We start from the raw sequence: 11,598 nt of genomic DNA, 5'->3' as shown, positions 1-11,598 counted from the left end.
TAGTACTCCATTTACCATCCCATTATTTCACAGAAGAAGAGGAAGAGGAAGAGGAAGAGGAAGAAGAAGAAGAAGAAGAAGAGGAGGAGGAGGAGGAGTTTGGATTTGATATCCTGCTTTATCACTACCCGAAGGAGTCTCAAAGCGGCTAACATTCTCCTTTCCCTTCCTCCCCCACAACAGACACCCTGTGAGGTGAGTGGGGCTGAGAGACTTAAAAGAAGTGTGACTAGCCCAAGGTCCCCCAGCAGCTGCATGTGGAGGAGCGGAGACGCGAACCCGGTTCCCCAGATTACGAGTCTACCGCTCTTAACCACTACACCACACTGAGGAGCATCCTCAGTATGTGGCTGTCCAGCCTCTGCTTGAAGACTTCCTCCAGCATGGGAAAGAGCCCACCCTCCCGGTTCCATTGTCAAGCAGCTCTTACCTGCAGACTTTTCTTTTAATATTCCACCAATCTCTTCCTCCCTACCCACTGGCCTGCTGTGGGACGGATAGATCGCTTGTGGAAGATATCTAAGCTGATCACAGAAATTGGGCAGGCATAACAAGATACAAGGAGGCATGCTGCCTTTATGTTCCGCTTCTGCCCCTCCTTGAAACATCTGGCTGAATCCAGGTGACATTAAAAGGTACAAAGTCATGTATATGTTATATTTATGCAAAAAAAAAAAATCTAGGGGTTTCATTTTCACGCTCTGCACGCTGCACCAATGAGGCTGAGTTGTTGATTACTGGGGGCCAGATGTCAGTCAGCAATGTTCAAGGCCATGTTAGGGAGGAATATGTGTATGTTGTCTGGGAGGAAGCAAAATATGCTTTTCTCAGGCAAAGTGTTCCTCAAGAGGGATCAGAAGGAAATGTTTGAAAAATGGTACTACTATAGGTAGATTAAAGAGGATTTACTCTGCTCAGCTATTTTGAGGACAGGTTATAACAATGTATAAAAACCACAGCAGAAATTGGTAATTGAACAGGCGATGTGTAAGGGAGAAGGGATGAACATATTTTGAAATGATAGTTGGAAGTTATTTTATTGGGAGCAGCAAAGAGGGGACATCTGGGGGTGGGTTGGAAGTCAGCTTTTAAATTTGTATTGAATTTGTATTAATTTGGTGGCAATTTGTTAAAAATTATGGAAAAATCAATAAAAATTATTGGCAAAATCAACATGGGGCCACAGAGGAAATGGGAGTGTCTTAATTAATGCTTCTTCAGAGTCTAGGGCAATTGCTGTGATTAGCACTAGCAGTACATTTTAAAATGGAACCAATATGATGTCTCTCTCTCTCTCTCTCTCTCTCTCTCTCTCTCTCTCTCTCTCTCTCTCTCTCTCTCTCTCTCTCTCTCACACACACACACACACACACACACACACACACACACACAAACACTCAGTACTGTTTGACCTGCCAGGATAGCAATTTCTCCATGGATGTGTCATTTAGCAGGAAATATTAACTGTGTAATGAACCTAGGGTTTTGCCCATACACTGCATCATGCACAGGGACATAGTTCTGCTTCTCTTGTCTCCTACCGGTACTAAACAGGGAACACAGGCCTGGTTCACATGACATGGTCAACCAAATTGTGGCTTCTGGAGACCATACAATTGTCCAGGCTCCCAGAGATGGGCTTGCAGCTGCTCTGTCCCAATTCTTTTTGCTCCCACACTGAGCTTAGCTGAAGTTCGGCTTAGCATGTTATCCTAAGCAGGACTCCCTGTTAAGTTCTCTCCTCTAACCAGGAGCATAAAGGTAAAGGTACCCCTGACCGTTAGGCCCAGTCACGGACGACTCTGGGGTTGCGACGCTCATCTCGCTTTACTGGCCAAGGAAGCCGACGTTTGTCTGCAGACAGCTTCCGGGTCATGTGGCCAGCATGCCTAAGCCGCTTCTGGTGAACCAGAGCAGCCGTTTACCTTCCCGCCGGAGTGGTACTGATTTATTTACTTGCACTTGACATGTTTTCGAACTGCTAGGTGGGCAGGAGCAGGGACCGAACAATGGGAGCTCACCCCATCATTGGGATTCAAACTGCCGACCTTCTGATCGGCAAGCCCTAGGCTCTGTGGTTTAGACCACAGCGCCACCCACGTCCCACCAGGAGCATAACTGAGTATAAGAAGGCAGGCAGGTGGACTTGGAGGAATCTGAGGTTGGTGGGGCAGCACCACATTTTCCCTAATGGATCCGCCTCCGCTAGTTCTTGCTGTTCCTTAGTTTAAATTTGCCTGTTCCTAATCCTTCCCACTTAATCGTTCCCTCTTGCTACTTCTTTCTCAGGTCCCGATGCCTCCTTTTCATAGGATTATAGGACTGTAGAGTTGCAAGGGTCCCTGAGGATTATCTAGTCTGACTCTTTGCAATGCAGGAATCTCAACTAAAGCATCCATGACAGATGGCCATCCAACCTCCAAGGAAGGAGAGCCCTATCCTTTTAATTCACTGGGAAAGGGTGTGTGTGTTCCTAATTCCTCTACGCTCTGTATAGAGCCCATTGCACTGACGACACTAAATAAAGACAGCAAACTTTAAAAGCCTCAGTTCTGAAATCACATGTTCTTCTATCACAACACAAAACAATGTGAAGAGCCACAGAGGTACATCACTTATACAACAGGCAAACATGTTTTGATGGATCAAGACAGAAGTCAGTGAAACTCAATTTTTAAAAGGCATATTAACTACCCAAATAGACAACCTAGAGACTATCCCACCAATGTGACAGCAATATATGCAGTTCACCATCCATAACATATTATCAGAGCAGAAAAACTCAGAGGGAAGCGAAGCATATAATGATGGGAAATAATAAAATGTAAACTTCCCCAATTTTGAGATGTTTTGTCTAACAGATTTCCGGATTATTTCAGCAAAACTGCAATTTTGGAGAGGAGGCAACCACAGCACACATTTCCAAATACTTCAGAAACACACATACCTACTTGCATACTTTAACTGTGCTATGCTAATTTTTTTCAGGTTCGGTATTTCCTATTTTGCCATGTTGGCTTGCCAGCATTGCCAAACCCAATTCAGCTATTGCTTTGTTACCTTTTTTTAAAAAAGCACTCTGAGACCAGTGAAGTCACTATATGGCCATTCATACATAACAACATCACCAATGGCAAACAAAAATATTCAAACCGAGTTTGCCCTCGATGATATCGCCGTGCAATCATATCCGATTGTTTGCATTATTGCAACTCCACTGTTTGCAAGAAGCAAAAAGTCAATGAGGGGAAAATGGCACAAAAGCAGCAACTGGCCTGGGCTGCTACATATGTTGAAAGGTATCAGGGAAGGGAGCAGTGAAGGGCTATGGATGGCCACGGAGTAAGGGAACGTAATGAAAATGAAGTCAGGGCATGACATGTGGCTGCAGTGCAAACATTTTCACCTCCTTTTGCATGCACTGACACACACAAAACACACACAAGTGAATAGGGAGTAAAAAGCTTAATGAAATACACCCTCCTTTTCCAGCTCACCACTGATTTCATACTTGGTCTTATTTATGCCAATTAAATTCCTACAGTTTTAATTCCATATTGTTTCGGAATACATTTTTCTTTTCTTCTTGCAGCAAGGGAAACTGAGAATAAAGAAGAAAGCATGGATATTCTATTAGCTGGAAAAAATTCTTGGGGAAATCAGATCTCATGAATGGCAAAGCAAAGTAGCTCCATTCCAGAAGAGTTTTAAATTCAGAGTTTTAAGAAAATAACTACATGAACTACTACACTTTTCAATTCAAGACCTGATTGCTTGCAAGGACAAAGACATCAATTTTAACAAAAAGAGGGCTGTGGTTTTTTGTTTTTTCCCCAGTAGAAGACGCTTCATCTCTTTAAGACTGAAACTGCATGTAAAATGTAGTGGTGTGTATTTTATCCCCCAATTTTTTTCTTCTTCCTAAAACCAAAAGCAAAGGTTGCCAAGATCACTCAAAACTGCACCCACGGTTGCTTTTCACTTCACAGAGGAAAAGATACAGGCACGCTTGGGCTTTAAAAAAAAAGTTGGGAAAAGAGATACACACGAGTTTCAGTCTTAGAAGTCATACATTTGGGGATTAAATGCTGTAAGGAAAGGAATGTTTCCACGTACTGAAATTTGAGAGTACAATTTTCTGCACAGTCCACTGCAGTGCGAGGTGAAGAATTGTCTAAAATAATGCAGTTTACGAGATCTGTGTACATGCAAGTCCTCCAAAAAGAATACAACAAAAACCTCTGGGGATGATGCAGACCCAAAGAAAAGAGACCATAAAGGAGAAGAGCGAAGCAAATGGATGAACTCTTCCCTCCCATGCCTGACTCCAGTCCATCTCATTATCCAAAGATTATATCCGCTGCCTTTTATGTTCAGTCATCTTAGTAGATTCTTGCATATGACTAGATTTAAATCTGCAACTTCAAAGCCACTGAAACTTAAGAAGTACAGTGGGTGTGGGGCAGGGAAGTATAGTCTACTGTCACCAAGCAGTGGCACTTCCCTCCTCTTGCTGCTTTAAAAGAAACTCCACCAGTCCCCGGACTGGAGGCAAAGGTCAACATTTCACTGTTCTGCAGCCATCATCAGTTCTTCTTCTGTCTCTTGCTTCTCTATACGAGCCTCGAGCGGAATCAAATACTGCACTTCCTCGGTGCTGACGGCCACTTTCTCGGGCTGTAGCCAACGCTTCAAGTGTTCCAGGGTGCTGAGAGAAAGCAGAAAGGACAGGGAACAATAAAGAAAGAAGGCAAAAGAGGAGGATCAGCCCCCACCCCATCCCCACTAATCAGTTTGACTCTTTTCTACCTAAATGTAATGGAAGGAACTTTTGACCGTCAGATTAGAGAGGCCCAAATTCAAATCCCACTCAGCCCTGAAGTTCACTGGGTGACCCTGCGCCACTCACTCTCTCAGTCCAAGCTACCCCACATCTTACGATAGCCTTAGGAAAGGTTCGGGTTTGGGCTAAACTCCAAAGGTTTAGGGAATTCTGTGACAAGCAGCTATTGAGGGACATCTATTGGTTCAGCGCAGGTCCTCTCCAGAGAGGGCAGACTGCAGATAGGAGAGTCCCTTGTTCCCCTATGAAGAAACACACAGAAAACTAGCACAGAGAGAAATGGCTCAGCTAGAACAGTTCTCCAATGGACTAGTTTTCTACATGACGTGAGTTTTCGACCTAGAGCAGAAACAGAAGAATACACAGACCGTAGGAATTAGGGGAAAGTCTCCTCTAGGATCAGACTAGCAGGGCAATCCAAACCCAGACCAGGCAGTAACAGGGAGTGGTAGAGACACCACTAGATCTTGTCACTCACATCAATTGAGGCAGAAGGCAGTGCGGGGGGCAGGCAAATTGCTGCACCGGGCCATTGGCCAACAAGTGTTGGCAATGGGGCTGGCTCAGGATCCAGTGGGTCTCAGTTCAGATCAGCCCATCTACTGCCTGCAGTAGCCCCAGGCAGTAAATGCACCACACCTGCACATTTGGCAAGTGGAATGGTGTTCCACGCCAGCAGAGTGATGCTGGTATCACTTTATGGGGGTGGTCTAGGAGGGTGCTGAGCAGAGGGTGCCTAATCCAACCCTGCTTCCCCACAGCACAAAGGGGTTTTTCCAGTCTGTGCATGATCGGAAAAACACCCTAGTGTGTTTTGACCTGAGCCCTGGCACTGAAAACAGTGCTGAGGGCAAACTGTGGCTTGAATTAAGAACAGCCCTTATTCCATAAGGGGTGCGCACTTCTATAAGACGTACACTTCAAAAGCCGCTGCATGAATAAAAGCCTCATTGAATTACCTCTCATCAGATTCAGTTCCCTCCGTGTAAAAGTCAGACTCGGACTTCTCCTGAAGAAACCTGTCCCAGCATTCTTTCTTCGCCTGAGAAAGAGTATGCAGCATGTCTTTGGAGGTCACCTCCTGCGACAAACCCTTTATTCTCATCAATCTTCTCTCTAGAGGGGGGGGAGAATCACACAAGTGTGGCCAAGGTATAATCAGGAATTTTCAATCCAAACCATTTCATGGCTTTTCGTATGAATTGCAAATCACCATTTAAGGTGGGGTGACTAACCTGTGGCTGTCCATTGTTGCTGGACCACCAGTTCCCATCATCCCTGACTATGGGCTGCGTTGTGTGGGCCTAATGGGAGTTGGAACCCAACAAGATCTGGGGTGGATGAGCACAGCTTGGGCTAGGGCTGGGCGATATACCGTCCAAAACTGGTTTGAAGTCCATATCGTGATATCTAGGGTTGCCATATGTCCAGGAAAACCAGGACATGTCTTCTTTCGGGGGCCAACATGCCCATCTGGGCAGATTTTTGCATTTTAAAGGAAATGTCAAGGTTTTTTTTGTTTTTTTCTGGGCTTCAGCTTGGGCAACCCAGGCTCGGGCACAAGAGGGTGGCGCTCTTTCCTCGGCTCAGGCTGGCCTTGGCTCGGGCTATCCTCTTTCTTGCTCTTCAAGATATGTCAACCCTATTGTCGGTTTCATAATTTTGGACCGGGCAATATATATCGCAAATCATGGTGTGCGTGTGTGGGTGTGTGCTATGCAAAAAGCACGATGAGGGAAGAAGCCAGCCAATGCCTCTACATAGTTCCATCTTTATTTCAGGCATCGTGATATATTAGTATATTGCGATGTTTAGCTGGTGATATAGCACGATGTTGAAAACCAGGTATTGCCCAGCCCTAGGTTGGGCACCTCTGACTGAAAGTCTCCATTTTACCACAGTGATATATTAGAGATTTCTCTTCCATGTCCTGACTTTTGCTCATTTTAATTTTGTCAGAGAATTGAAAGAAAAAAAAAGAACTATCATGCAACGCCTCACTAAACTACTTTTTCCTCCACTGCCCACTCATGTTCTCATTCCCAAACCCACAATAAAAATGGAAATCAGAAATGGTTCTGCATTAAATCTGTATCTACACTAAAATAAACAATAGAAGTACATTTCGTTATAGGTTAAGGATCACTGCTCACCCATCTGCCTACAAATATTTGAAAGGAGAGACTCAACTGAAATTATTGGGTGCAGAGCACACAAGCAAGAAGTTTAATGGAAGTCTTCACGTTCTTGTTCTGGAAATTTAGCTGCAGCAAATTCTTTTCTTCTCCCAGCAGAACACTAGATGGATTATATTCCTCTCTCGCTGCACAAAAGTTATTGGAAAGAACAATCTAATATACTCTTCAGAGTTTTATGCAGGAATAAATTAGACGAAATTGGGCAAAGGTTTTCTCTCATACATTGCCTGCTTCTGTTAAGTATCAAGAAAGTAATTGCCTTATCATTCCAGTGCTCTTAAAAATAAATTGTAGAACCTTTCTGAAGTCTCGAGAAGATCCAAAAATGTACAGGAGAGACTGAGATCAATGAATTACACAAAAAGTAACAATGGTCACAGATTTTCAGGCCATGTCCACCATTGTCCTTAACAGGCATAGGCAAACTCAGCCCTCCAGATGTTTTGGGACTACAATTCCAATAATCCCTGACCACTGGTCCTGTTAGCTAGGGATCATGGGAGTTGTAGTCCCAAAACATCTGGAGGGCCAAGTTTGCCTATGCCTGGTCTTTAACATACAATTCTGGACTGAATGGATTTTTATTCCAAAAGCCTTGATTTTCAGCTGATCAAAACACTAATACTTGCTGTTTGGGATTAAATGCATACAAATGGAACAACCCCCCCCTCCTGTCATGTTGCAGTATTAATAATTATAATTACTACTCTCAAAGGTTAGGTATTGACTGCAACAAATTCTCCAACTCAGTAGCTCCCAATATACTGACCTAAAGATGCCAAATAGGCATCAGAATCCTTCAGTGGTGCCCAGGGCTTCATGCTTTCTTGGAAAGTGGCGCTCATGCCTTCATTCTGACTTTCTGCATGAACGTAAGCATCTGCGAACGAATCTGCAAATGCATTGCTTGACTCATCATTCTTGTCTGGATGTGGCAGGGATGAACAGATTTCAGCCCAGAGGTCCTGGCTGGAAATCGTGACTATGGAGTCGATACTTTCAATCATTATCATGATGGGGAAATCCTGGGGTGGGGGGAAAATATGTAGTTTATGAGCTGCATAATACAATGCATACATCTATACATTTCCTCCCTCTTCTATCCTATAAAGATGAGAAGCCTAGGGATTTTCAGTTCTCATTTAAAACAAAACAAACAAACAAACACAAACACAAAAACCAGAACTCAAACTGCTCAAAGACTACTGAGTGCTTGTAAAAATCCAGGCACCTAAACATTTTGGCCTAACAAGTGGCACCCTCTACAGAGATCAGCTTCATCTTTCTATCTCCTAGAATGCCCAGCTGGTGCCTAAATTTTTGCAAATTTTACATATTCCTGTTTCCATGCAAAGGATTAGGCTGTAGGTACAGAGTGGTTTTTGTTTTTTGTTTTGGAAGAGTTAAGGCATCGTGCTTATGTTTTGGATCTCAAGCTGAAAGTTACAGCTTGAAGTGCTTTTCTGAAGCTGCAATCCCATACCCACTTACTTGGGAGTTAGGCCCAAGAAAGTCAATGGTACATAGATATGGGTAGACATGTGTAGGATTGCACTACAGTATAAGTGAACTTGCCTCGGTTTAGTAAAATTACTGATGCCAGGCCGCAATGTCATGCACAGAGGTTGTCCCTGTTCATCTTCCCTTTTAAAATCTTTAAAACTTTTAAAAATCTAAAACAAGACCTGTGTCCCAGGTAATAGCCTGAATAGTCTCTTCAGGTGCAATCTTCATCGGTTCCAATATACAGTAGCATGTCTAGGGAAAATGTCATGCATATGGAGGGTGGATCTGAGCAGACATAGCTGATCTGGTATATGTCACAGACTTAAACAAAATAAACTGTGGGATGGTTTAAAATATGTATTAATTAACTGCTGTGGTTGCTTAAATTGTTGAGATATAATGAATATTCTAACGCACTGCAGGGGGTTGGACTAGATGACCCTTGGGGTCCCTTCCAATTCAACAGTTCTATGATTCTAATTCTCTCAGTTAAGACTGTAAGCTAAGTGATTGGGAAATAACTTAGAATCTTTCACCTGAATCTCAAAAGCACCATAACAGTCTGGCACACAGTGTTGGAAATGACTTAAGAGGCATATAAATGGCTAAAATAAATAAAGAAATAAATAAAAGTATTTAGAGAATTGGGGTGGGTTTGGGAATCAGTTTAGAAGCATCAGTTTGTAGGGGAGGGAGGAGTGCTGAAAGAAATAACAAGTAAAAAACAAGATTAAAGCTGGGGTATAGGAAAAGAATGGGGTTTATGCTAAAGAACACTTAATGTAACAGCCCAGATGGTTGTCAAGCCAGGTTATTAAACTAACAAAGGAACAAAGGAAGGAATGGAAGTGCTGAGTGAAAGGGCACAAGGCTTGTTCATATATTGGTTTATCAAGCCAAGATACGATCATTCAAACTCTCCCAACATTTAGACAGAGGAATACTTTGGAAAGAGAAAAGTACATGTATTTCACCATGTATTTATATGTGTTTGAATCCCATGGTTCATGTGTTGCTGTGATAGATGACAGGAAGCTGTTTGTTCTTTAATGTAGGAAGTTACAGCGAGAGTGATGGTGGTGAATGCACAGGATTGGGGTGGGGGTGTCAGTGAAGTGCCCTACCTCAGCAAGGTGGAAAGTCACTGAGAAAATTGCCAGTGTCTGTTTCACTATATAGAAACATAAAACGGACACTGACATGTAAAAAATACCCAGGACAATCAGGAGCCCCTGATTGCTAGAAAAAGGACTACAACAAGGGAGCACAGAAAACTCGGAACGTTCTAAATTCACAACTTTAAATGTCTGGCCAACCAACCAACCACAAGGTTCAGGACCAGTTCACATAAGCATGTCTAGGAAATAGGGGGTATTCCATAGGCAGACCATCACATTTGACAAACCATCCTACATACCAATAGAGAAATCACTCTCCAAGTATGAATCTTTAGGTAGGCAAAAGAAGGAAGGTATCAGCAGGCTTGGAGGAAACTTCAAGGTGTGCAGCCATACGAAAAACATTTAGGGAAAAAAATCTAAAGGGTAGGAATAACAGGAGAGGCTTTATTCAGCATAGACCTCAGCAAGTGTAATTGCCGCATTCTGGGCAGAGTTAGCAGAATGAGAAGTCTACACATACGCAGAAGGGGCAAACTAGGTGTATGTGCAAAGCAGAAATGTCTTTAAGTGGCTGCTTGTACTTCTTGTGACAGGGAAACCAAAGAAAGCCCAACAAAGACTGATCATGCTCAGTAGGCACACTTAATACCAACTGATAGGAGTGGGAAGGACACATAAAAAACTAGCAGAATGGATTATCCTGATAAGGAGGGGGAGGGGTGACAAGCACCCTGATGATCGGTATTCCACACACTGCTGCAGTGTTAAGAGTTTTGCTCTTGTATCGCAGTGTATACCGGGAAACCAGAATTAAACGCAGAACAGGACATCTGCTACCGGTATTTCTAAAGGACGACCGAGCCTGTCTACGTGTGGTGTGTCGTGTGAATGTTTTCATTACCCGCGTTTCGCATGTACATGTTACAGCTATTGTCAAAATAGTAAACTGCTAAGCGATCTGCTCTTTTCGTTGATGTGAAGCAGCAGGTTAGGAGTAAGGCCGGGGGGGGGGGTCACAGCCACATCTACTTCCCCGGGTCGCTGTGAGCAGGCCAGGCGTCTGCCACTGGACTTGGGGCACAAGACCGTCCAAGTGCACACAGACCTGGGATCCGGCTACGCACGAGATAAAACCAATAGCACACATGGGACAATAAGGCAAGGGAATAAAATCATATTTCACCACCACCACCAAGAAAAAGTGGATGCTTTTGCAATAATAAATTGGGAGCCAGGACACACACCTGCTGTGTGTGTGTTTGCGGCGGCGATGACATTCTGAGGAATCCTGAGAGCAGCTCTTTGCATTAAGGGCAGGAGACCAAACGCGCCTGGCGGGAGAGGCCTCTCACGGTGGCTTTTCCAGGTGGTCCCCTGCCTCCCCTGGGGCCTATGGGATCCGATGCACCCTAATCTCCCCCCCCCCACGTGCCGGTGTCCCCTCCTGCTCGCCTACCTGGACAGGCTGAGGCTGCTCTGCCTCCTCCGTCGCTTTCAGAGTCCACAAAGGGCAGAAGTCTCGGGAGCCAGGAAGGGCGGGGCGGTGAGCGAGCGAGCGAGCGAGCGAGGAACCGACTGTTGTCCCAAACTGGCCAATCAGTGAACAGAGCACAGCTTTCCCGGTACCATAGGCTGCGGAGAGATACCAATCACCACCGAAGCTTGGCAGGTAGCAAAGAAGAAGGCTGAATGGTTCGCAAACAAGACTTCCGGTTCCCCTTGACAAACTCAGTAGGTGCGGGGTAAGAACGGTGGAGAAAGCAATGAGAAAACTCGAAGCAGGCTGCTAACGGGCAAAACAAACAACCCTGGGTGGTGTTCCTAAAGCATGCCCGTGGAGTTCAGGGAAATAACCTCTGGAGGCAGGGCGCTGCGGGCGTGACTATTTCAGAGCAGAGGAACCAGAAGGACCTGTCGGCTTTATCGCTAC

The 11,598-nt window shown here is 44.4% G+C and overlaps 1 protein-coding gene across 2 annotated transcripts; it reads right to left on the bottom strand.

Moving 5' to 3' along the window:
* Window positions 1-2,546: 2,546 nt before the first annotated feature.
* CCDC32 (coiled-coil domain containing 32) lies at window positions 2,547-11,198 on the bottom strand. Of its 2 annotated transcripts, XM_088670868.1 has the most exons (5): window positions 11,125-11,198; window positions 9,965-10,084; window positions 7,811-8,066; window positions 5,803-5,959; window positions 2,547-4,708 (listed from the first exon to the last, which is right to left on the bottom strand). In XM_088670868.1, the coding sequence occupies exons 3-5, from the start codon at window positions 8,052-8,054 to the stop codon at window positions 4,567-4,569; spliced, it is 543 nt and encodes a 180-aa protein (XP_088526994.1). In that variant the 5' UTR covers window positions 8,055-8,066; window positions 9,965-10,084; window positions 11,125-11,198; the 3' UTR covers window positions 2,547-4,566. The 2 variants fall into 2 exon arrangements, with proteins under 2 accessions (XP_088526994.1, XP_034967081.3); XM_035111190.3 differs by lacking the exon at window positions 9,965-10,084.
* Between the last annotated feature and the right edge of the window lie 400 nt (window positions 11,199-11,598).

The sequence above is a fragment of the Zootoca vivipara genome, chromosome 1, assembly GCF_965207765.1.
Source record: "Zootoca vivipara chromosome 1, rZooViv2.hap1.1, whole genome shotgun sequence".
Classification (NCBI taxonomy): domain Eukaryota; kingdom Metazoa; phylum Chordata; class Lepidosauria; order Squamata; family Lacertidae; genus Zootoca; species Zootoca vivipara.
Note: the sequence above shows the minus strand (reverse complement) of the source record. Positions and strands in the feature narration are given on the sequence as shown.

Coding starts and splice junctions, on each gene's coding strand:
- CCDC32 (XM_088670868.1), bottom strand. CDS start 8,054: ATGATAATGATTGAAAGTATCGACTCCATAGTCACGATTTCCAGCCAG. Junction 5,960..7,810: donor TGCCTATTTGGCATCTTTAG/GTCAGTATATTG, acceptor CCCCCCCTCTAG/AGAGAAGATTGATGAGAATA. Junction 4,709..5,802: donor GGAACTGAATCTGATGAGAG/GTAATTCAATGA, acceptor GCTTTCTCTCAG/CACCCTGGAACACTTGAAGC.